The 24,802-nt window shown below is 31.9% G+C and overlaps 3 protein-coding genes across 8 annotated transcripts; 2 read left to right on the top strand and 1 right to left on the bottom strand.

Annotated features, from left to right (window-relative positions):
- Positions 1-4,544: 4,544 nt before the first annotated feature.
- On the top strand, positions 4,545-10,118 carry LOC120272063 (ribosomal RNA processing protein 36 homolog). Of its 3 annotated transcripts, none has more exons than XR_005540116.1 (11): positions 4,545-4,689; positions 4,769-4,905; positions 4,998-5,064; positions 5,362-5,414; positions 6,703-6,757; positions 6,865-6,939; positions 7,780-7,897; positions 8,032-8,078; positions 8,171-8,305; positions 8,752-8,867; positions 10,000-10,118. XR_005540116.1 is itself a non-coding variant. In XM_039278799.1 (10 exons), exons 1-9 carry the CDS (start codon positions 4,591-4,593, stop codon positions 8,270-8,272), a joined length of 753 nt encoding a protein of 250 aa, XP_039134733.1. In that variant the 5' UTR covers positions 4,545-4,590; the 3' UTR covers positions 8,273-8,305; positions 8,752-9,022. The 3 variants fall into 3 exon arrangements, 1 of the variants encoding a protein (XP_039134733.1); XR_005540115.1 differs by lacking the exon at positions 10,000-10,118 and adding an exon at positions 9,501-9,534; XM_039278799.1 differs by lacking the exon at positions 10,000-10,118 and having other exon boundaries at positions 8,752-9,022.
- Positions 10,119-11,565: 1,447 nt separating this feature from the next.
- Positions 11,566-20,028, top strand: LOC120271830 (probable transcriptional regulator SLK2). 4 transcript variants are annotated; one of them, XM_039278510.1, is made up of 10 exons: positions 11,566-11,795; positions 12,464-13,446; positions 13,539-13,673; positions 13,890-13,938; positions 15,535-15,749; positions 15,827-15,895; positions 17,264-17,367; positions 18,446-18,539; positions 18,652-18,721; positions 18,903-20,028. In XM_039278510.1, exons 2-10 carry the CDS (start codon positions 12,793-12,795, stop codon positions 19,793-19,795), a joined length of 2,283 nt encoding a protein of 760 aa, XP_039134444.1. In that variant the 5' UTR covers positions 11,566-11,795; positions 12,464-12,792; the 3' UTR covers positions 19,796-20,028. The 4 variants fall into 4 exon arrangements, with proteins under 4 accessions (XP_039134444.1, XP_039134443.1, XP_039134441.1 ...); XM_039278509.1 differs by having other exon boundaries at positions 12,439-13,446; XM_039278507.1 differs by having other exon boundaries at positions 11,566-11,800.
- Positions 20,029-20,322: 294 nt separating this feature from the next.
- On the bottom strand, positions 20,323-22,742 carry LOC120272647 (F-box protein PP2-A13-like). The gene is made up of 3 exons (XM_039279519.1): positions 22,130-22,742; positions 21,472-21,590; positions 20,323-20,977 (listed from the first exon to the last, which is right to left on the bottom strand). The coding sequence occupies exons 1-3, from the start codon at positions 22,448-22,450 to the stop codon at positions 20,548-20,550; spliced, it is 870 nt and encodes a 289-aa protein (XP_039135453.1). The 5' UTR covers positions 22,451-22,742; the 3' UTR covers positions 20,323-20,547.
- Between the last annotated feature and the right edge of the window lie 2,060 nt (positions 22,743-24,802).

Genomic DNA, 24,802 nt, shown 5'->3' with positions numbered 1-24,802 from the left:
CATTTGTGGTTATGAGTAAAATGAAATTGTTATTTTTGTCACATGCTTCTCGAGGATATTGTATGTTTGTTATTACAACTGATTGAAGCAATGCTAGGAATTCTTTAATGATGTGTATTTCTCTTTGCATGTTGGTTCATAAAACTTTAATTTATTTATTTTTTTATATTGCGGACACACTAAATAGTCGATCATGTTTTGGGAGAAAGTCGAACTTTCGGCTTCATGTATATTTTGTTTTACATGATTTATGAGACTATTAACTAGCCACCACTACTCAAATCCATATGGGTGTATTTATGGTTCAAATCCATATGGGTGTATTTATGGTTCAATGGTGTTCAAGTGAGTGTTAAATTATTTATGAATTGTGAATATTAATGAATTCTAATTTTGAAAGCCTATAATTAAGAATCATAATATTGATATTTTACACATGAGTAATGATATTTTTATAAAATAAGTTTACTGAATAGATTTTTCGAATGATGTGGATGTCAAGTCAATATGTCTATTGGTAGCTATATTATTTTATTTTTTTAAAATTAATTATTTATTATTTAAATTATAAATTTAAATCTTTGCAAGGAGTGGAGAGAATTAGAAGAGGAATAAAAATGAGAGGAGTGGGAATAAAAAAATGTATGTGATTGGTAAGGCACAAGAGAGTAATACATTGGAATGAGAAAAGTAAAAGAAAAAAAAAATGATAAGAAAATTTTTATATTTTTAATACAAGTTAATATGGAAAATTTGTTAGGTTTGATAATAACTTTTATAATAAATAATAATAATATTTTAATTATAAAATATTTTGATTATTGTTATTTGCATGCAACTAAATATTTCACCTTAATTATTATTTTTATAAAAAATATATTTTTTTAATTATTTTTTGAATTAGATTATTATCATTAATTATTAGTTATTATTATTTCACATTAATTATTAATTATTATTAAAATTATTTATTTAATTATTATTTAAACTGGATTATTATCTTTACTTATTTGTTATTATTATTTCACAATAATTATTATGTAAATTAAATTATTATTTTATTTATTAGTTATTATTATTTGACTTTAATCATTATTTATTATTAAAATTATCTATTTAATTATTGTTGAATTAAATTATTAATTATTAAATAAGGGGTAACTTTGATATCTCAGTGAGCAAAGAATGAATAATCCTCTCATTTTTTTGGAGTATTGCTCACTCTTCACTCATTAGTCACCTGTTCCTCTCTCACTTCCATACATTGTCATTCAAACAAGTTATTGAAATCACAAAAAAATGATTCCCATTCAATGGCTTAAGACCAAACATCTCTTATTGCTTAGTATTTAGGGTTTAAGTTAGGGTTAAGGGTTTAGTACTGAGGAGTGATGTATTGGGGGTCACTCTCTCTTTTGGTATTTACCCATGTTTGAATATGCATCAAATTACTTGGGAAAAACCAAAAACATAGGGAGGAGTAGATACCACCCAAACCCTTATATATGCCCGTGCCGTAGAGTTATAATTTGCCGAAATTTCACCCGTAAAAATTGTTGATCAATTTGCCATTCCCTTGCATATTTTTCAATATAATAATGGATTAACTTATTTTAAATTTTAATTATAAATATCTCAAATAAGTATTTTAAATGGATAATATTTATGATCGATTTAGAAATTTTTGTTCGTTCTTAATTTGATAATTAATTTTTATATGAAAATAATTAATCTGTTGTTGAGATATATCTCAAGTAATAAATATTTCAATTTAATAATATTTACAATGAATTAAAATATTTTATCAGTTGTTAAATTGATAATTATATATTATATAAAAAATTATTAAACTTTAATTATAAATATCTCAAATAATAAATATTTCAAATGGATAATATTTGTAATGAATTTATAAATTTTATTATTTTTAAATTGATAATTATTTTTTATTTAAAATTGAAGTGTTTTTTTAAACAAAAATATTGTAGGGTGCAAAAATCATTTAATCACATCTTCCCTTCTTTGACTTTCTATTTAATATAAATGTATTAATATTAAAATAATTAATATCTAATTATAATAATCATATAACAATTATATTAAATAAATATTGAAATTTAATATAGATGTATAAATATTAACATAATTAATATCTAATTATAATAATCATTAATAACTATATTAAATAAATATTTATTTCAAATATAAGTCATAAAATAATTGATAAGTAATTTAAATAATTAATTATAATATTTAAAATTTATTTAAAATATCTATAAACAACAAAATTTGTTTCTTTATATTAAGGTCATAAAAGTAATTTTACATTATATCTTTTTATTATTTTTTCAATTCACAATAAATTACTTTTTTTTTTTCCTATTTCTAATGAATTGCCTCTCTAATAAAACATTTTTTTTTTATTACCATCCCCTACCCATTATTTCTCTTTTTATTAATAGAACGAAAGTAGTGTTTGGTTGGAAGGAATGTGAATAAGAATAGAGGAGGGTACAGGAGAAAATTTTAATATAATTACCTTTGTACCCTCTAATATTTTAATTAAATAATATATCTTAATTGTAAAATAAACAATTATTAGATGGCTCCAATTTCTATAAATTTTCGATGTATTTATTTTCTAAATAAAATTTTAAATTTATACATTTTAATTGATTAATACAATTTGATTATTTTTATTTAAAATAAATAAATTTCCAATATTAATTATTTTTAAATCATTAAAATTTTAATAAATCTAATATTTTAAAAATAAATACAAACCACAAAGAGATTTTTAATTTCCATCCAAAACATTATTCAGAAATTAAAAATTCCTCTAAAATACTAAATCCCCTCCCAAAAAAAATTTCGATTTCTCTTGCAATTCCAACTCTCCCAAACTAGGTAAAAAATTCACTTTTATGGGATTCATCTCTTTTTATTTTCGCATGGATTTAGAGTTTTGTTTATTTTACTGTACTCTCCCTCAATGTTGGTTGATAGCTATTCGTGAGTCGGCTCTCCTCCGCACATCAGGTAGAACTTTTTATACCTTAATCAAATTTTGTTCTATTTTGGCAGGTTTGATTCGTGCCAAGGCATGGATGCGTTGGGTTGCAGGGTTTCCAACACTAATCTCTCCGCATTTTGTCATCTATACTCAAAATTTTAAAAACATAAACTTTAAATACAAAACCCCCGTTTGGTTGGAGGGAATGGGAATATGGGGATGGGGATGAGGATGGGGAAGGGAATGGGGATGGGGATAAAAATAGTGAAAGAGATTGAGGATGAAAACAAAAGTAATGTTTGGTTGGAAGGAATGGGGACATGAATAGGAGAGGGTATAGAAATTTTTTTTAATAAAATTACTTTTATACCCTCTATTATTTTAATCAAATAATATATATTAAGTTATTGATGTATTTATTTTTGTACCTCCATAATAAAGATTATGTATATGAAATATTTTTAATTAAATATTTAACCTAAGTAATTGATGTATTTATAATTAAATATTTTTAAAATTTATAAATTTTAATTGAATAATATAATTTAAGTATTTTTACTTAAAATAAACAAATGTCCAATATTTATTTGTTAGGGGTATATTAGTAACTTTTTTACCAAGGTTTGTTCAAACCCACCGAAATGAGGGGAACCAACATGCTGGGTTTGAGGGGCATATATCCCCCCTCTTTCTTTTCCCATGCCATCTTGTACATGCCCAAACATGGGCTTGTACATGCCACAAGGAGTGATCCTCAAGGATTGGGGATCACTCCTTGCATCCAAACGGGGCTTAAATCCTAACCACTAAACCCTAGATAGTAAAATGCGAAATCCTAAACTCTAAACAATAAACTGCGAATTACTATATAGGGTATAGGGAAGGAGGTTTCAAGTTTAACGTTTACGATTAAGGGTTCGGATAATAAAGAAAAATTAATTTTTTTAAATAGAGAAAGAATGACGTGGATACTGAATACGACATCTATTAATAAGCCTATCTATCAAGACTAAATATCATTACTGTAATTATAATAATAACAGTTTAATATATTATTACTATTACTATTATTATTACTAGACGATTTCCCCGGCTTCGCATCGGAGATTTTAAAAATTTTGTGAGGAGTTTTGAGGCAATATCATATATAAAATAATACAATTAAACAACTCTTACCATGAAAACTATTTTATATTTTGGATTTCAAAAGTTTTATGGGCATTTATTACATAAATAATTAGGTGTAATTAATGTTTTTCAATTATTAATATTATAAGTAATATAAATAAAAGCTTAAATATTATTAAAAAATTAAAATTGTTTCTTGAAACGTTCTCAAAGTAGATTATACATATAATATGTATAGATTTTATTATTATCCATATATATATATTTTAAAAGGGTGCTCGGTTAAAATCTATATTTTTATCCGCAATAATAATAATAATAATAATAATAATAATAATAATAATTTATTATTATTATTATTTCAGAAATATTTTTTATTATCCTCAAAAATCATAATCAGAATAACAAACCCTAATAAGCTTAATCCTTCAGAACTTCAACACTGAATCATGGCGAAGGAGAAGAAGCCGCAATCCTCCAATGTCCAGAGAGAGAACACAACTGCCAATGCCATGGAGGATGATGACCTAATGGCCTCACCCAAAGAGGTTTGAGTTTGATATCGCTTTTTTGATCACCTTGTAAACCTTAATTTCTCTTTCTCTCACTCTCTTTTTGGTATTGAAGGAAGAGGAGATCGAACGGGTTCTTGCTGATATCCCTCTTGGAGAACTTCAGAAGGCACGGGCTGATGGATCCCATGCTCCTCGATCGAAGGCTCACATCAAAAGGCAGCAGAAGCCTGGGCGTGCTCATAAGAACATGTTTGTTTATTTATTTTCTTGGTTGATTTGAGATGATTGATTTGTTTCTTGGTTTTATTTTTTGTTTTTATTTATTTGTTGTGAATTTGAAGGCCAATGGAGATGAGCAGCAAAGTGCCTGTTGCAAAGTTTAGGGAGGTCATTCAAACTCCCAAAAAAGTGGGTTTTTCCTGATTTGTGTGTGTGTGTTTTAATTTCTTGGTAATTGTTTCCATTTTTATTACAAAGTAATGAAGAAAACGCTCAAAAAAGTGGGGTTTTTTTTCTGATTTGTGTGTGTGTGTGTTTTTTTTAATTTCTTGGTAATTGTTTCCATTTTTATTACAAAGAAATGAAGAAAAAGGGTTACTAGGACGAATTGCAATAGAAATTTTATTTTTCATTTTGGTTAGTTTCTTATATTTCTTTTGTGAACCGTTGTCACCTATCAAGTGTTTGGTTTGCTTTTCATGGCAGGTTACACGAGATCCCCGGTTTGAATCTTTATGTGGAACTCTTGACACAAATGGGTATGTCTAGCTTTCTTATCATTGTGATATATTTTTTTGCTGTAAATGTGCATATAAATGTAAATGTGTCACACTGTTGTTTATGAAATTTGATATTAGTTTTATGCTTTGTACACAATGTGCCGCGTATTTAATCTATAGTTGTTTATGTTTGGTCTATAATTTGTTTATGTTACGGATGACAAATGGGTTGGCCTATAATTTATTTATGTCTTGCTTAATTATGTTTTTATATTTGTATCAAGTGGTGGCCCTTCCTCATTTGAATGTGTTTTTCCACCATAAATTCTTATTGTTGTTAACCAGGAAAAATGAATTGTCAAATAGAACTGTAGCGAATTGAATAGAGAGTGGGATAAGATGAATAGCTCTAGGTTTGCGCCAGCTTGAGTTTTGATATAATTATACAGCCATGGGTAGTTCTGTGAACACTAAAATATTCAAGTAGGCTATGACCTTATGGTGGAAAGGTGGAATGCATTAAAGTGGTATATTTATATTTGTTTGTTTTAAACCTTGAAAGATATTAAATTTGAGGGTTTGAACTGACATTTGGGTACAGGAGCTAGTTATGTGCATTTGTGTTGGTCCAAATAAATAAATAAATAAATAAATAAATAAATAAATAAAGCTTAAAATGCCTTTGTCATGGTCTTTCTTTGTTTTTTTTAAAAGATACTGTAGTATTGGGCTCGGATGAGAGCCGTGAGGGATTAAGTCACTCCTGTGTTTTCTAAATATCTTTATTTTATTTTTTTATTTTTTTGCTAAGGTCATCTATTTGAAAGGCGGTATATGTGGCATTTTTTTGGGCTAAAGTTCTATATCTCAAGAATTTTTATCATGTTTCCATCTTAAATTTGAAAAATAAGAGCATCTGCTGTTTTCATTGCGAAACATTAGACTAATCGCTGTTGGGTTATAGGCTTAAGTCATTTTATCTTTTACTTAAGCAAATGTTTTATTATTTGTCACATTCTAGGAAAGCTATCCTTTGGCAAGAAACAATGGGTCAGTATTTCCACAGCGTTAAAAGTATTCAATGGGAAAATCATTGTTTTGATTTTTCTATCATGTTGGGGATAAGTTGGATATGAATTTTTGCTTCCTTCAATCTAATAAAGCCTTTCTCTTTCTGGTGTTTGAGTTATTTGATTCGAGTGTCTTAGGTTCTCTAACATATTTTTAAATTGTCATTGACGCTGATGCTATTTTTCATTAGCAATAAGCTTTTATGCACCATTGGAAAGTGTATGACTGTATTCATTGCATTCTCCTGGAAATGCAGGTTTCACAAAAGATATGACTTCCTGTTTCAGGTTGAGCTTCCTGCAGAGAAGGAGGTTATTCCTATCCTATTTTGATGGTTATCTTTATATATCTTTAGCATTTAAGTTCTTCCATTGTTTTGCTATGTTGAATAACTTTTGTTAGTGTTACGCCTTGACAGAAACTTCATAAGTTAATTAAGAAGGAGAGAGACCCAACTGTCATGAAGGAATTAAAGGAACACCTTTGTTGGATTGTAAGTTGTTGCAAGCCGGAAGTAACATACCATTTTAATATTGTTTTTGTTTGTATGCCTTTTAATATGGTTTCTATGGAAAAATTGATTTTACTTTTTTATAACATGTAAGGCTATTTGACTTACTGAGCAATTGTAGTCTCTTCAGATCTATGAACCTGATTGTTAAGCTATTTCCTATATTAAAACATTGAAGAGAAAGACTGCATATTTCTTGTTTGTCTTTCAATGTCACATGTTCAAAAATATTGATTGGCATTGAATATTGAAAAAGCACACCATTCATTTTTAGGCAGTGCAATATAATTATATAAGAGTGAATAATTACTTATCATGGAATTAGGAGTACACTTGTACAACCTCTTCAGTTTATTTATTTGCGTAGCATACGATACAGTTTTTATCCTTACTATGGCTGTCATTGTTCTTATCCAATATGATACTCTAGTGTGAGATTTTCCATTTTAATAATTTGATCTTTTTCAAGAAATTGGGATTCTCATTTGATTGGAAAATCCACGTTCTTTTTTAACCTGTAGTTGGTCCAAAACCTGGAGAATGGTCTTTCTGTTTTAGGAGGTATATAAGTGTAAAATCAGAAATTGTTTAAGATTGTTGTTAACAAATATAAGAGTAAAACTACAAACAGTTTAAGGTTGATGTTGACAAATAGTTCACTAAAACTAAGGACCATTAAGTTTTGAGTTTAAAAAATTGTTGACTATTTGTAGTTTACTACAAGTATTATTTTTGTTGTTATCATGTTCTTGCTTACTTGATGTACAATATTGTTGATTCATCAATTGGTCTGTTCTTATTTGCCTTGCCTTGCATATTCAGGACAAGCAGTTGCAATCTGCACAACAGAAGAAAGTTGGATCTCGTGTCTTATCTGAACATATAAAGAAAGAAAAGGAAGCCGCAAAACAAGGGAAACGACCATATTACCTTAAAAAATGTTTGCTCGCTCATACCCTCACTTATTATTTTATCAGCTGATTATGATTATCCATGAACATGAAGCCTTCCTGTTTCTTCACTGTTGCAAGCATTTGCAGTTCCATTTAATGGTTTTTCATGTTCTTGTTGCAGCGGAAATCTGTCACGGGGAGCTAGTAAAGAAGTATGAGGGTTTAAAGGTTTGAACAAGCCCTAAAAAACATGAATCTGTATTAGCTATTTAAAACTATGTTTGCTGTGTGCTTCATTTTTGGGATTCATTAATTTATAGGCTGCTGGGAAGCTTGACTCCTTCATTGAGAAGAGGAGGAAGAGAAATGCTTTGAAAGATATCCGCTACATGCCATACCGGAGAACTAACAAAGATGTGTGATGGTATAGATGCTGAATGTATTGGTTCTGCATGGTGACCTTTCTTTCTCAATTAGAACGCAAATTCTTCCCTTATTTATTTATTTATTTTTCTTATGTATCTTAACAGTGACTTGTAATAGGAATCACAGAAGGTTCACTGAAAATTTCTAAGATGAATTATGAAGTATAATCATATCTTAACAGTGACATGTAATAGGAATCACAGAAGGTTCACTGAAAATTTCTAGGATGAATTATGAAGCATAATCATATATAACATCCCATTATGGATGTAGCTTCCCATAAGGCAATCTCCACAATGATTGCATAATTTCTTTCAACTGTAGAAACAGAACGCCAATTGTCATGCTTGTCTGGGGAGGTGGGTGAATGAAGCTTGTGTCCTTTTTGTTTAGATTTAGTGTCTGATGCATATTTTGTGGCAATTCACAGTGGTAAATGAGCTTGTAAAATTCAGTTGTTTTTTTTTTTTCTCAGGGTCTTAGTAAGAATGGAAACTTCAAGTAGTTACACAATGGGTTGTTGGATGAGTTTAAACTACTCTACTCTGTTGTAAAGCTAGCAGGATCACAAGGCATGCCTTTTGTCTTCTCGTACGTCATTTCCTCAGATGAATTCCTGACTTTTTGATGGAATTTTCCGTGTTAATGTTGTCAATTTTGCTGTTGAGATAGACTTGCCATGCAGCAGAAACTTTTTTTTCCAATCTGTACTGATTTCATTAATGTATCATATATTTTTTTCCTCATCTTTTTTTCTTGCCTTGCTTGATTACATCCTCTTCTACTGATGACTGACCTGAGCATCTCAGTATCCGACTGGTTTTTATTTCTATGGACTGTCGTAGGCCAAACAGTTATTTTAGGTGTGCATATATCCAAAACACAATGACTGATTGAATTGCTACAGTTCTTGAAACTTTTCCTCTCAAAAGTTCTTCATGCTTGCCATTGTATTGCTTGACAGGATAAGCTCATCTTCTCATTATTAGTATATGCCCTATTGCCCCTGCAGTCATATTTGTTGCATAATATGAATATTTTTTTTTCTTTTTTTTTGGTACATCAAGATCAACTGGCTCACTTAGTTGGCTGTTTACATCATGCTTTATGATACTTAATGAATAGTAATGATCAAGCATAATTATGCCACTGCCCTAAAAACATCCTTGCCACTATTTTATGCAAGCATGCCAATTATAATTCACTAGTCTGCTGTCCTTGCAGGTCTTTGAAGTTAACAATGTCTTTATACTAACAAGTTAGCTCTTAATCTTCGTATTATGGTTTGATCTTTTTTCTTCTTTTTTTTTTTTACTATTATGCATTGATCAGCGATTTCTGTTTAATTTTATCGACACAAGATGCTAATCTAACAGCATGGTGTAATGCACCTTTTGTGGGTAAAATTTTATTGAATGCTTGTATTGATTTCTGGATGTTCTGATGTTGGTTCAAAGTTTGAATATGTGTGTGTATTTTTTTCTTTTTCTCCATTTGACCAGTGCTTTGAACTTTGCATGGGTCCAGTTTGTGATCATTTTTATCATAACTTGTTTCTTGCTTTTGGTAAAAGCAAATGATACCAATTGAGTGCCATCCTGTCTTGCTCTCAAGCATCTTTGATAGTTAGATATAAACATGTATATATATCTGCTAATGAATTTCCCTTTTTTTCCATATATTTTTTTTTCTGATTGAATATACAAATGTATTTATATTTCAGGGATTAAATGTGCATTTTCATTTTGAATATTGAAGACAATATCAGTACTTCCATCATAATTGTTATTGTCCTCCCTTATGTGAGTCGGCAGAATTCCATGTATTATATCAACACATTAGAATATATTTTTCTTTGTTATTATTATTATTATTATTATTATTATTATTATTAGGAAAAGTTATTTATTAATCCTTGTAATTTTTCAAATATTCTTTCTGACATTTTAATTTCTCATGCAGTTTTTTTTTTAGTTTACTTATTTTTCAATTCTTGCATTAGTTTATTTTATTTAAAAATTCAATTTTGCCTCACTTACGAAATAAATTTGTTTTTATTAAATATATTTTTTATTTAACATTGTGTGTCTTTGTGTAATTATATATTTATTTTTGATGTTTAATATCTGAGTTTCTTGTTCAATATTTTGTATTTTTGTTTAAAATTGATGAGGTGTATTTTTGACAAAAGTATTAAAAAATAAACTGTCTGTTGTCAGAAAGGTTTTTTTGAAAATATAAAATAGTTTTTTTATCAAGTGGAAAATTGGAGATAATATGTTTAATAATAATAATAATAATTCCTTATTATTATTATTAGTATTATATTTTAAAGATAGCACAGCAATCACATGTTTTTTTTATAAAATATTATTATTATTATTTTATAAAGCTATTGGTGGTTGTGAAGCAAAGAGCCATGGCTAGTTTTGGTCCCTTAAACAATTTTTTTATTTGTTTTAGATTATTAAATTTAAGAGATGCGTTTGTTTTGGTCATACTGATTGGTAAGATTAATGTATTTAATGAGTTGCTTTATTTCTCTCATTGAATTATTTATAGTACCAAAATTAAAATCTCTGAAATTTTATATTAGTTCTCAAATCAATGTTTTCTAATTCTCACCGCGGTCACTGGAACGCTCACTCACCAAACTTTATAAAAGTACTTCCAAGGAAATGTTATATTTATAAACAAGTCCTTCCTTCACCTCTTCATTTAATAAAAAAAAATAATAATTAAAAAATATATATCATATATATTTTTAAAGATATATAATAATAAGGTGAGAAGATAAACAATACTTTGATTTCTTTATTTAGAATAATACTCCATGAACAAGACATTGGTTTCATATATATGATAAATATTTCTTTATATATATATATATATATTTAATTATAACTTTAGTTTGTCTCAACTTGTTCATATTATATACAATTATGTTTTAGTCTAATTCATGATGGAATATTTTAATACACTATTCTTATAATTATAATAATAATAATTATTATTATATTTTGGCGAGGAAAAGGATCGGCCTCATCATTCAGAAGGTTCACATTCCATTCATCGATGAATAAATTTTTATTATTAATTTAATAAAATATTGATTAAGACGAATACTACTATGAAACTTTAATAATAAATTAATTTTTAAAATATTCGAGCTTATTTGAATAAAAAAATGAGTTAAATACAATATTCAACAATTCAAGGGGGTTATTGCAAAAGAGACCCCACATTATAAACGAGATGTTTCGGTTCATCAATATCTAAAGATGTTTCGGTGAACCCGCGAGACATCGTATTATTGTTATCTCGGCTCAGCGGTAAGCTTACCGCCGCCTCGTCCCTCGTGAAATCTCGCGTATTCTGCGCTTTGGGGCAAAGCTCTCGCCTTTGGAGCAGAAACCCTAGCTGGTGGATCCCGCCGCGTCCGTCGCCGTTGCCGGATCTCACCGCCCGGCTCTTTGTCAGAGTCTTGCTGACCTCCCCGGGGATCTCCTCGCAGCTTGTGTAAGGTTTGGATTTTGATTCTTGTCTTTAATTGGTAACTGACCAAGATGGTAAACTAAGCAGAATCCTTCTAAATTTGCTGAAATTTGAAGATGTTTTGTTCTATGTTCTTGTTATAGCATGGATCTGTGGATTAATTTTGTTCTCAATCTCAATTCTTGCCCTATCTGTGAACCCTAATTGTAATCGCCCTTGTTTTGGTTCTCTTTTTTCCTTTTCTTTAGAATGAGGATGTGATGCTTGATGGCACAAGCCCTGTTTTTTCTTATTTTATAATTTCCGATTTTGCTTTTTCTATAATGTTGAATCATGTTCAAAGATCATGACTAGATTTTGAATGGAAAATTCTTTTTGTTGTTTTGGATATTTATAGAACCTAAAAGTAGCTAATTTAGCACTCCCTCGTTTTGATTCGTGTAAAAGAGAGATTTTTGGAGTAAACAGTAGGGTTTGGATTTCAAGGCCTTATCTTTCCGTGCTATGGGATAAACTGTGTTATATTATGATTTTTTGATTTCTGTGTTTAATTGTGCCTTGGAGTAGGGTTTTGGATGTTTTCTTTCTTTTTTTCGCAAGTGCAGGTGTAGGAGTCTGAATTAATTCTAAGTTTATACTTTGTGATGTGCTGTGGACTGATTTGCAGTTTTATGCTTTATTGAAATCAAAAGGGGGTGGGTGATCAGGTGCTTGAAGATATTCACCTCTTTCAACACCTTTGTAGATCATCTCTTTAGCACTTAACAAAGAGGTTGAACTGTGGATTTGGATCAGTTGTCTTTAGGCTTGTCTGGTAGCTCTGGCGCTGGAGAGCTATCTGGATTCTAGTTGCCAGCTGGGGCCCACCCCTTCGGTGGCCCAATCACGGGTCGCTGGTGGTGGAGGCCCGACCCTGTCATCCTCTAACTCTGGGATTTTCTTTCAAAGTGATGGCCAGAGCCCTGCTCCAGTGAGTTCCTTATCAGTTTCTTCTCGGTCAGGCCCTGTCCCTACTTGCGACATGAATCGCATGGTTCCCAACAGTGCAGCAAATTCCTCTGGTCCAAGTGTTGGCGCTAGTTCACTGGTCACTGATGCTAATTCTGCACTTTCAGGCGGCCCTCAATTGCAACGAAGTGCTAGCATTAATACAGAGTCCTACACACGTCTTCCTGCCTCGCCAATGTCCTTCTCATCGAATAACATCTCAGGTTCTCCTATGGATGGATCCTCCCTTGTGCAGCAGAGCTCACATCAGGAACCGATGCCAAAACAAGGGGCATCCAGTGTGACTTCTCAGTTGACTGGACAGGAGCATCTGGGAAACCTACTGCATGCCCAGAAGAAGCCGAGGATTGACATGAGGCAAGATGATGTTCACCAGCATGTCATCCAACAGTTGCTGCAGCGTCAAGACTCAATGCAGCTTCAGGGGCATCCCAGCCCACAATTGCAGGCCATGATTCAGCAGCAAAGGTTAGCACAGCGCCAACAACAGCAGCAACAGTTGTTGCAGTTCTTGCCACAGATGCAGCGTGCTCAGATCCAACAACACCAACAGCAAATGCGGAATACCTTTCAGCAGCAGGCATTCCTTGAGAAACAGCCTATTGAGAGTGGTATTTGTGCCCGGCGGCTAATGCAATACATATATCACCAACGCCACTGTCCACAGGTAATGAAGTTCTAACTGATGTTATCATTTCTATTTTGTTGGTGCTGATTTGTATAATGCTAATTTGTGATACACCATGTGAGTTATTGTAGGATGATTCTATATTATACTGGAGGAAAGTTGTGGTGCAATATTTTGCTCCCCGTGCCAGGAAAAGATGGTGTTTGTCTATGTATGATAATGTCGGCAATCATGCTGCCCTTGGTGCTTTTCCTCGTAGTTCTACGGTTAGTTTCTCTTCAGGAGATGTCTGAACTTATTAAAATATTGCTGGTTATATATATTCTATTTGAGATGTAATCCCTTGGCTTGTCTTCATTCCTAGAAATATATATATATATATATATATATATATATTTATATCCATCCTAATTCTTTTTAAGTTGCGTATGTGAATTTCTTGAAAACTTACTAAGAAACTTAAATTGTTATATCTTGTGCAGGAAGCTTGGCAATGTGGTATATGTGGTTCTAAATCTGGAAAAGGATTTGGTAGGCGGGCCTCCATTTTTAACTTTTTATTATATTTTTGTTTGGGTTATGAGTCATTATTAAAGTCTTTCACGTTCATTAACTCGATAACTTGTGGTTGCCTTAGACTAACCTACCTTTTGTGTGCCAGGCTTTGCTTTAAGTAAGGCCTGCTTATTCTGGAATGTATATTTTAAGGGGTTGCAAATTGTATGTTTATTTGGGAAATGCCATCATCAGGTATCTCAGGTTCCTAGAGTTTCATGTTCAAGTATTTTGGATTGAGAAGAAGATGCAAGAAGAGAAAGCTCGAAACATTAAAAATGGAAGTAATGTTCATGATGGCTATGCTGAATTAGGTGTTTTCTATTTGATATAGGATGGCATAGACAATCACACTTAGAGTGTCTGGGTGATCACATCCAGAAAATTTAAATGATCACACGCAGAAGAAAAAGGCAAAGGAAAATATATTTGTTCATTGATTTGATTTCCTTGTAGGATATGTTTCTCCTTTCTAAAGATATGGGATTTTACCTTACAAACTATCAGTAGGATAGATGTTATCTAAGCCAATGCTTGTGAAGATTTCCAGTCTTTTTCATAAAACTCAATTTAGAATTTAGAATACAATTTATAATGAGGTCACCGTATTTGGCAAATTCTTGAATTGCAAAAATCTGAAATGACCAAACTTCACTTTGACATTTAAACCCATGAAACCTAATTCTCAGACAAGTTGAGTTGAAACTATGTCAAATATTATTGTAGACAATAATCTTTATATTCTGCATCACTATTTCGATGAGAGAATACCTTATTACTTTCTCATGCCTTGTTACTGTATTTCAGACCAAAGTGGTATTTTCTCATAGCTGCAGTTTAATTGAGTGCTGCTGCTTGTTTGTGGTATCAGACAAGACAAACAAAGATGCACTTTCTTATAGTTAGGAGACATCTAGAATGTATATTCTAAGGGGTAAAAATATTATTTTTACCCCTTAAGAATTATCATTGGGAATCTTGAGGTTCCAATTCATCATATTCAAGTACTTCTGTTTTAAGAACAGGGTACAAGAAAAGAAAGTTCTTTTTGTGACATAAATATGAATGCCCATTTATGTCTGTTATCCTTAACCTTGGATTGGTTGAGGAAGGGTGACTATGTAAGTGGAAGTAACAATTTTGATGCTATATGAAATTATTTTGTCTGTTTCTTTGAGAGCATATCTTATTGCTATATTTCAAACTGCATTTCCTCATAGCTGGGCTGTTATCTGAGTGTGGTTGTTTCTTGTTTATTATATCAAACATGACAAATAATGAAGCACTTCTTATGTGAAGTCTCCTATTTTACCTCCTTTGTTATATATATTATATTTTCATCTTTTATGCGTCTCCATTTTTTGAACGTCATCACCTCCGTATCTGCTATCTATTCAGCGATACCATCATTGTCTAATGGCTGACACACACTACTAATTTTGCCATATGCACTGGAATTTATTTCCCTTAAACCTCTGAATTTAAGCTATTGTGAAGGACTGTACCAACTATTGTTTGGCTTTTCCCAGACTAATATAGCCATGATCATCAATGGGCATTTTTTTATTGCAGAGGCTACTTTTGAAGTTCTTCCAAGGCTTAATCAGATTAAGTTTGACCGTGGAGTCCTTGATGAGCTCCTTTTTGTTGACATGCCCCATGAGTACCGCCTGCCTTCCGGAGCCATGGTGTTGGAGTATGCGAAAGCTGTTCAAGAGACTGTATATGAGCAGCTACGAGTTGTTCGTGAGGGCCAACTCCGGATCATATTCTCTCAAGAACTTAAGGTATTTAATTCATTTTTTTGTTTGTCCATCTTTGCTGTTTTTCATGAGAGTGAGATCTTTTGTGACCTTTCTATCAGATATTATTATGGGAGTTTTGTGCTCGTCGGCATGAGGAATTTCTTCCACGTAGATTGGTTGCACCTCAGGTATACCTAGTTTCCATTTGTGTGATATGATAGGAATTATATGTTTTGTGTATTTTTCATGTCTATGTTGATGAATATACTTAGCAGATATGCATAGGCAATGAACTTAGATCTTCTTCAAAATTTTCTTTTATGCCATGTGGGATTAAAAAACATGATCAATATGTAAACTGATCTTTTTGGTGTTTCTGCAAGTGAATTTCCATTCAGTTTAACCTTATCATTGTTTGCTTTTTTTTTTTTTAGTGAAAAGGCCATGTGTCCCCATTATATCTGAATGTTAATTACTTTCATATAAAAGAAGTTATGGTTGTATTCACCTTCCTATTATGGAATATCAGAGGTTGTTGTCTGTAATTTATCAAATATCTTAACTTTACCTGTTGTAGAAATTATTTTGGTCAGCTGTTAATGAACTAATGCAACAAATTAACAGTTGATATTAGTATTCTGCTATATTGGAAAACAATACTTGGATGTTGACGCATGCCTTTGGACCTATTAGTTTGAATATTTTTGTTATTTCATATGGATTTGTATTTCAGTAAACACAATTTATAACTCATTTTGTGCCCATATATATATATATATATATATATATATATCAACATGCATGTTCTCACATTAATTATGTAGATTCAGCAAAGTGTTTTGTAGGGACAGAGGCCGAAGCTAGCCTCTTAGTCGGATTTTTTGTTAAAGCTTTATCGTGGTCAACTTTCTGATTTATTGTACTTTTTCTGACTGTATTTTCATGTGCTGACTTTCTATCATAGGCAACACTACCCTTATTCCAGATGTACATGAATAATATGGTTCACTGACTTATTTGATAATTTAACTCTGGGCACTATGCCTTGGTTTTTTTTATTAAACATGTCTGGGTTAAAGGCTGCTGTGATTTGAGTAACTTATTTTTATTTGATGTATATTGGCTGGCTCAGTAGGCAATTGTCCGTGCAATGGTATATTTAAGACTTGAAAATAGCTGCACATTTATCTCATATATAAATCTTTGGCATGCTTTTGGTTTTGGGATTGCTATGTACTTTCCAAGTCAAAGTCTGTGCCATAAGAAATATTGGATTATTATGCCATTTCTTTAGGGTGACTGCTAGATTATGCATTATGATTTTAATATAGAATTGATGATAAAGAGAATGTGCTCGGGAGTCTTCCAAATTTCCTATTTAGTCGTTTGTCGTAGGTTAGTCAACCGTTAGGTAAAGCTAGTGTTTTAGTTGCAAATGAGCACTCTATTTTGCATCCAATGCAAGCTCTGAGCTTTGACCTTGTATAGTCTGAGTTATTATTTTTATTCTTGATAATCTTGTGTTTTAGCTGACTGGATGCTGTTTTACTTTCCAGGTTAATCAACTGTTGCAGGTTGCACAGAAAATTCAGAGTACAGTTTCTGAAACTGGATCTACAGGGGTTTCATCCCAAGAAATGCAAAAAGCTAGCTGCGACATGTGGGTGAACTGACTAAATACTGTTTTCACCATCATAGAAGTTTTTGTCATTCTTGTGCTTGTTAAATTTTTTTTTAATGCCAATGCCAATGTTGTAAAACAAACTAGTAATTTCTGAGGAAGTGATGGGTGTTATATAGAAAAAGTGAGAAATGTCATGCCACCTTGCTACAATAGGTCTTGGTGATGAGTAGGTGGTGTTGCTGATCTCAACTCCACAATTGGGATACTGAACACTTAAGTACACCTTTCTTGACAAGACTTCTACTCAGTATAAGGCTAGACTTGGTGATTAAAATGATTTTTGATCATCCTTCAGCATGGCGCATATTAAAAAATTATTGCGGTTAGAAAATAATTTCAGTTTTGAAAATGATATTGCAGTTTCTTGTGGCAGGATGATTTTATTGGATGTTTAGGCATCTCTTTAGAAGCTATGATTGCATTGTTATGGGTTTTCAAAGAAGTCAGCCCATTACTATAATGCTATGATACTTTTAAAGCCCGTCTATTTTCTTACATTGAGTACAGCAACAAGGTAAGCCAATTTTATATTTGCTCATGACCTTTAAGGTGAATAGTGACAGTAGCTATCTGGCAATTTGGTACAGATACACTTGAAATTGTATCAATATATGCGTTAGTTCAGATTGTATTATGATTGCATATTGATTATTTGGCTATGCATTGGTGTACAACTAATTGATCTCATATTTTAATCTTGGTTGAGGACCTATGCCATGGTCTGCATTTTCACGTAAGTTGGAATTTAGGCTGGAGAATGAGGGCAATAACCTATGACATTTTATCAAAAGCTTTCAGGATTGTTTGTACTGTGCTATATGTAGTTGTAAATGGAAAAGTAGGTGTGGTGTTCAATGTATTCCTCTAAAACTGTACACCATGCTTTTGATTGAATGATTTACTTGTTAAGCTTTAAAACGGTTTATGTTTGCATGCACTTCATGTACTGTCTATTTATGTCTCTGCTTTGAACTTGGCATGGTTATTAACCTATGTTGTTTATATAAATCTGTGTTTCCAACCTACATTAATGTCATTCACTTGCATTTGTCAGGTTTGTTACAGCAGGTCGTCAGCTGGCAAGAAGCATTGAGTTACAGTCTTTGAATGACTTGGGATTTTCCAAAAGATATGTGCGATGTTTGCAGGCATGTGATTGTACTGGCACTATTAAATTTTCTATCAATATCTAGTTAGGGCCTCCATATGTTTAACATTTCTTTGCGGTTTTCATCATTGCTATGATTATATTTGTCATAGATTGCTGAGGTGGTCAGTAGCATGAAAGACTTGATCGAATTTAGCCAAGAACACAAGACTGGACCAATAGGTACCATTTTATCATGAATTTTTAATTCTTAATATTTATTAGACACTGGTCTGATATACTATTTTATATGTTGCTTTCGTTGAAACTTGGTTGTTCCGAACCGCATTCATTGATCTTTGATAGAGATATCACATCGTTACAGAATCCATGGGTTCTGATTCTTGATGATTTGGCTTTGCAGAAAGTTTGAAGAATTATGCTCGGCAAGCTTCAGCTAAGCACCAATCACAAAAAATGCAAGAGATAGAACAACTTGTGAATGCTCAATGTCTTCCAGCTGATCAGAATGCCCTGAACAAAATCTTGGCTAATCATCCGGGGCTAACCACGCATTTGAACAACTGCCACTCTGGAAATCGAATCTTGAATAACAATGCTCAGGCTGCCGTATCACTGAATAGCTACCAGAACTTGCTGAGGAACTCCATAAATCCAAACCAAAACACAATTCAGACTGATGCGTCATGTTCCATGGGCGGTCCTACCCAGGCGCCGCAAGTGCAATTCCCTGGCCCCATGACTTCGATCCTATCGAACCCTTCTGTCAACAGTTTATCAGGGCCTCAGCAACAGCAGCAGCCGCAGCCGCAGCCGCCACAACTGACTGGTCTCCCCCAGCAGAATAACATGCCGTCCTCTCAGGCAAATCAAAATTTGCAGCAACATGTAATTCAACAGATGCTGCAAGATATTATGAACAACAACCGGGGAATGCCGCAGCAATCCCTTGGGGGACCTAATGTTATAGGGAATGTAGCAGCTGATGTCATTGGTGCTCCTGGAAACTTGACACCCAGGATGAATAACACAGGGCCAGCGAGAAGTGGGTCAATGCTGGGGAATGTCACAGCCGGCATGCCGAACCATCCCTTAGGTGCAGGCCCGACCAGGAGCAATAGCTTTAAATCGGTGACAAACACTAGTGCAATCAGCGGTAACAGCTTTAATTCGAGGCAAGACTTACCTCAGAACTTGCATCTGCCGGAACTGGACCACGACATCGCCCAGGAATTTGCAGACAACGGGATCTTCAACGGTGAGCCAACTGACATGGGTTATGACTGGAAGATGTGAAAAAATTTATTATATAGGATAGACTTTCCCTGATTTCCTAAAGTATCAGCATAGTATCGTAATTGTATAGAATGTTCGAATTGGTGTCTCGGTTTATCGTCTCTCAAAATGTATGTCTTGCTTTATTATAAGTTACCCAAGGCTGGCAGTTTTTGAGCTTTGCCATTTCTAACTGTATTTCACTATCCGCCTGCTGAACAAAACAAGATCAATGAACATCTCTGTTCTCTCCCTTGGTTCATTGTTTTCAGCTGATTGATTTGATACTCACTGGTTTGAGTTTGCTATTTAGGGTTTTGCAATTGTTATGTAGTAGTTAAACACTAACAATACTCTCACATAGGAATTGCAAAACAAGCACATAAACTTTGTTCTTGATATTTCAGTAAATCAGAATGACATCAAAACATGATTGCAAACCAAACAGACAAACAAACATTCATTGGAACAATTTCTAAAAAACTAAGGAATTTTAAAATCTAATAGCAATGTCATACTCATACAATTGTGTGTTCCCAATCCCCAAATCCTAGAAAACAGCTTCAAAATTAGGGCAATACTATATATTACACAGGAGGAGAAAAACAAACAGAGACCAAACACTCCCCCCTCCTTAATCTAAAATCCAAAGGAAAGGAATTGCACAGAGTGCTCTCATGCTCCATGGCTGGTGCCTGGGGGAGAGAATGCAAAGTTGAAAAAAGAACTCCTATATAATCTTCTATTGGTTTTGTTGATTCAACAACTGCAAACTATTTGTACATCCGGGGATACTTTTCCTGTCTAAAGCCTTTCGGACATATTAGCACAGAGTCGACACAAAGACCGCCTTTTGTATGTGTGCAATCAATCTGTATCATTGAAAACTTGACCTTGGTCGGCACATCAGAGTTTCCAACGGTGAAATCTCCAACATGGTAATGTACCCAGTTCCCGGGACTATCTATATAGCATTGGGATATTGCGTGCTGATCATCGGATGTTGTGAGCTGGAACTTCACAGGCTTTTTGTTCCATCCATGGATGTGTTCGGGGCTGATTGATCGGCGTCCTAGCCACTTGGAGATCCGGCCAAGATGCACGCGGAAGAAGACACTGTAAGTCCCCTTTGGGAAACAAAACTCAATCTCTCCACCAACCTCAAACCACCAAATCTGCTGAAGATATGCAACATTCTGGAATCTGACAAAAAAAAAACAACACAATTTCTATGAAGCTTAAGACACAACATTGAGTTTCTGAAACCTTATTAAGACAATGTTCTTTTGCATTGAAACATAAATTATCTTAAACACATTATACTAAAAGGAGTTTCATTCCAAAAAAAAAATGATCTAGTCTCAAGAAGAAAAAGAGCAAACAATTTTGGATGTTTGATTGGGATGGCCATTTTCATAGACACATGGAAGAATCAAGGTCTATTATCACTTGTACTATATAAACTGACCATAATTAAATTAATTTGAATCTCACAGATAGTGATTTAGCACTAATCAAATACATGGAATTTAACATAGCAAGAACCAAATATTGCAACCAAATCTTCTAATCCCACAACAGATGAAGCAACATGAATAAAAATATAAGTGATTTAAGAACAATCAAATCCAAGATTGAATATATTCCATCAACAACTATCTTTAAAAGAAAAGTTAAAGCCAAGAATGGAAAAATACCGAGATTCTTCGGTAGGAATGTAATTCCAGTATCTCCTATCATCTATCCCTGTGATAGAAAAAGCCTTTGAAGAGATCAACAAGCATATAGAACCACTATTCTTCTCCAACCAAAGCTCCTGCAACTCATCAATCAAATTCAACTAATCAGCAAATAGATTTGTACTAAATGACTATAAAAATAAATAAAAGCATTATCCAACATTAACCGAATCAAGATCATCATCAATAATTTCACTATCAAATATCACCCACCATTTCCACTCAATATATATGTATATAAATATATATAGACTGAAATTAAGTAAAACATAATTTATAATGGAAAACAGTCATAGAACCAAAAAACAATCAATCCAGAAGTCCAAATTGATCTTCAGTATACTACAAAACCCCAAAAAGTTCCCAACTTTTCCCAAACCCAATCAATCCAAACGAATCAGTTCATCCTCAATCAACCAAAAAAAACCCAAAAAAATTTCCTCTTAATTTCTAGTTTTAAAAAAAATCAACTTTTTTCCAAAAATCCAAGCAATCCAACCAAAAGAATCCATCCTCAGTCTACCACAAAATCTTATTAAAAAACAAAAAAAAAAAAACAAAAAAAGCTCAATTCTAGGACAAAAATCCCAAAATTGAATCAGCCAAAAAACCCTACCTTAGCACCAGCATCAAACCGATTAGGTCGAGAGAGCCTCGCATAGATCTCTCTCTTGCTCAAACCCCCACGAAAATCCCTCTCTCCCAACACTCTCTCTATAAGATACTCATAGTTCCCCGGCAGCTTCTTCTCCCACACAAGATCTGCCGCCGCCGCTGCTCGAAAAACCCTACTAAGTTTCCCCAACCTACAAATCTCCGGCACATCCAACAACGCCAGCACCTCAGCCACACACCCTTCCGGCAAATCCCCAAAACCCGTACTCTTCCGTCCAGTTTCCACCCCCATCCCCATCATACTCGAAACCCCAACTCCCATCCCAATCTTCAACCAGAACCAAAACCCTAACCCTAACAAACCCCCCCAAAAAAAAAAACAACACCTTTCCCCAAAAATCTAGAATACAAAGAAGCGGTAAAGTGTGAGAGTCTTGGAGAAGAGCAGGAGCGCAAGCCGAAGTCGGAGGCTACCGCGGCATCGTGTAGCGAACGATGAATGCATCAAGGAAGCTGTAAGGACACCATCCATTCGCTCCAAGCTCGCGATTTCTCCAACTTTCTTCTCCTTCTTCTCTACGATCTCTGGTAACAAGGAATGGAGACGATGGAGGAGAATAAAAATGGCGGAAAAGTTTTGAACCTTCCCATAATGCCCCTGCTTGTTGTTCCAAAAACGCGGGTTCTTTTCACACTTTTCCCATTTCCCAAAATGCCCCTCAATATTTTCCGCCACCAATTTATGTATCTTATTTTTATTTTTGTAATTATTTCGAGAATGACAATTATGTTTTTTTTAATTAAAAAATAATAATTATTCTTTAAAATTCCTAGTGATATAAATATGAAATTAAAAACAATAAATATATATATATATATATATATATATATATATTTACATAAATGTATTTATATCTTTGTCTCTCTTCTCTTGTTCTTTTTTTATAATTTGCCAATGTTCTTACACAAATGACTTATCTTGATATATAAATATAAAACAGTTTATTAATAATAATTATATTTTAAAGTTAACAAATACTTTATTCATTCTGGAATTTAAGTCATAAGGATTATAAAAATAACATTAAATTTTTAAAAATTTAAAATAAAAATGAACTAAATAATATTTTTTTAGAATCATACTTTTTTTTTGGACTATGAATTTATGAATATGGCTATTTTAATTTATATAATTTAAAAATTTTTAAAAAATGTAAACTCGAAGAAAATAAATAAATAGTGCTTTAGTTTTATAAAACAACAACTATTTTTTAAAAACAAATATATATATATATATATATATATATATATATATATATATATATATATAAATAATCAAACATATTAAACAACAGTAATTCTGCATAATTTCATGTGTAATTATTAATCATTAGATCATTGGGTTGGCTTAATTGATGATGAATATAAGGTGAGTTGTGGACTAATTAATGTTTTCATTAATAAAGTTCTCATTAATTACATTTATTTGAACAGAAAAAAAAAAAGCCTTTGATCATTCACATATTTATTAGTGTGTTTATGTCGTCATAGTTTTTTTCCTCAAAATTTTAAAATTTAATATAATATATTTTTTTATTAGAACTTACTCTCTCCAAATCCATGTTTTTTTTTTATTTGTCATTTTCTAATATTAAAAAATATTTATTATTTTTTTAAAAATTGCCTTAAACACTCTTTTCAATTTTCTTCAAACTAACTGATTTTTTTATAAAAATTTATAAAATAACTAAATTTTTTGATATGTGAGATTTAGTTAACCACAACAGATAAAAAAGGAACGAAGGGAGTATTTCAATTGCTAAATTGAGTTGAGGATATATAATGTAATAAATTTGAAAGTTCATATTTTAATAATTTGAAAGTCCATAATATAACATTAATCAAATAATTTGACTGATTTTGTTTCACAATAATTATTAAATATTTTTTTAATTGTAGTTATTAAAGTTAAATAAAAAGGAAAAATGTCAATTCATGAGTTCTTTAAAATGAAATTAGAAATTCAAAGAAAAGTTTCATAAGAATGAATACTAATATTTCATGGAATAACTAGTCCACATTTTCCTTTCATCAACTTGAAATAGAATTTAAATAAATAAATATTTAAATAAAAGTCATGAAAGCTATTGTTGGGACCTTTTATTTAAAAAATCTACTGTTAGTTACATATCTTATAAATTTTAATTCTATAAAAATTAATAAATAAGTTTTTGTTTATAAATTTTATTTAAATTACTATTTTATTCAATTAGTCAATGAGTCAATTTTATAATTTTATATAATCAAAGATTTTTTCAGAATTTTCAATTCCTTCATTGCATTGAACAAGGGCTAATATGTCATTTCACTTTTACGAGGAGAATCTCATACAAATATCAAACACTTTTTTCTATAGAATCGAAGGGTTTTTTTTTGTTTGAAATAATTAGAAAATTAGTTTTATTTTTCTCCATGCCCTAATTATTTCGAATTTATTATTTTAGCATAACTAGTAGTTCAATTCCTTCATTGCCCTAACACAAGGACTGAAAGGTCATTTTACTTTTACAAGGAGAAATATCCTTTAATTTATGACCTTTTCTATTCTTCTTTGATATTTCAATTAAAAAGGGTATATTATTTTTCTTTTTAATTTAAATTTAATTTTTTTCTT

This window comes from Dioscorea cayenensis, chromosome 11 (genome assembly GCF_009730915.1).
Source record: "Dioscorea cayenensis subsp. rotundata cultivar TDr96_F1 chromosome 11, TDr96_F1_v2_PseudoChromosome.rev07_lg8_w22 25.fasta, whole genome shotgun sequence".
Classification (NCBI taxonomy): Eukaryota; Viridiplantae; Streptophyta; class Magnoliopsida; order Dioscoreales; family Dioscoreaceae; genus Dioscorea; species Dioscorea cayenensis.
This window is presented reverse-complemented; position numbering and strand designations above follow the sequence as displayed.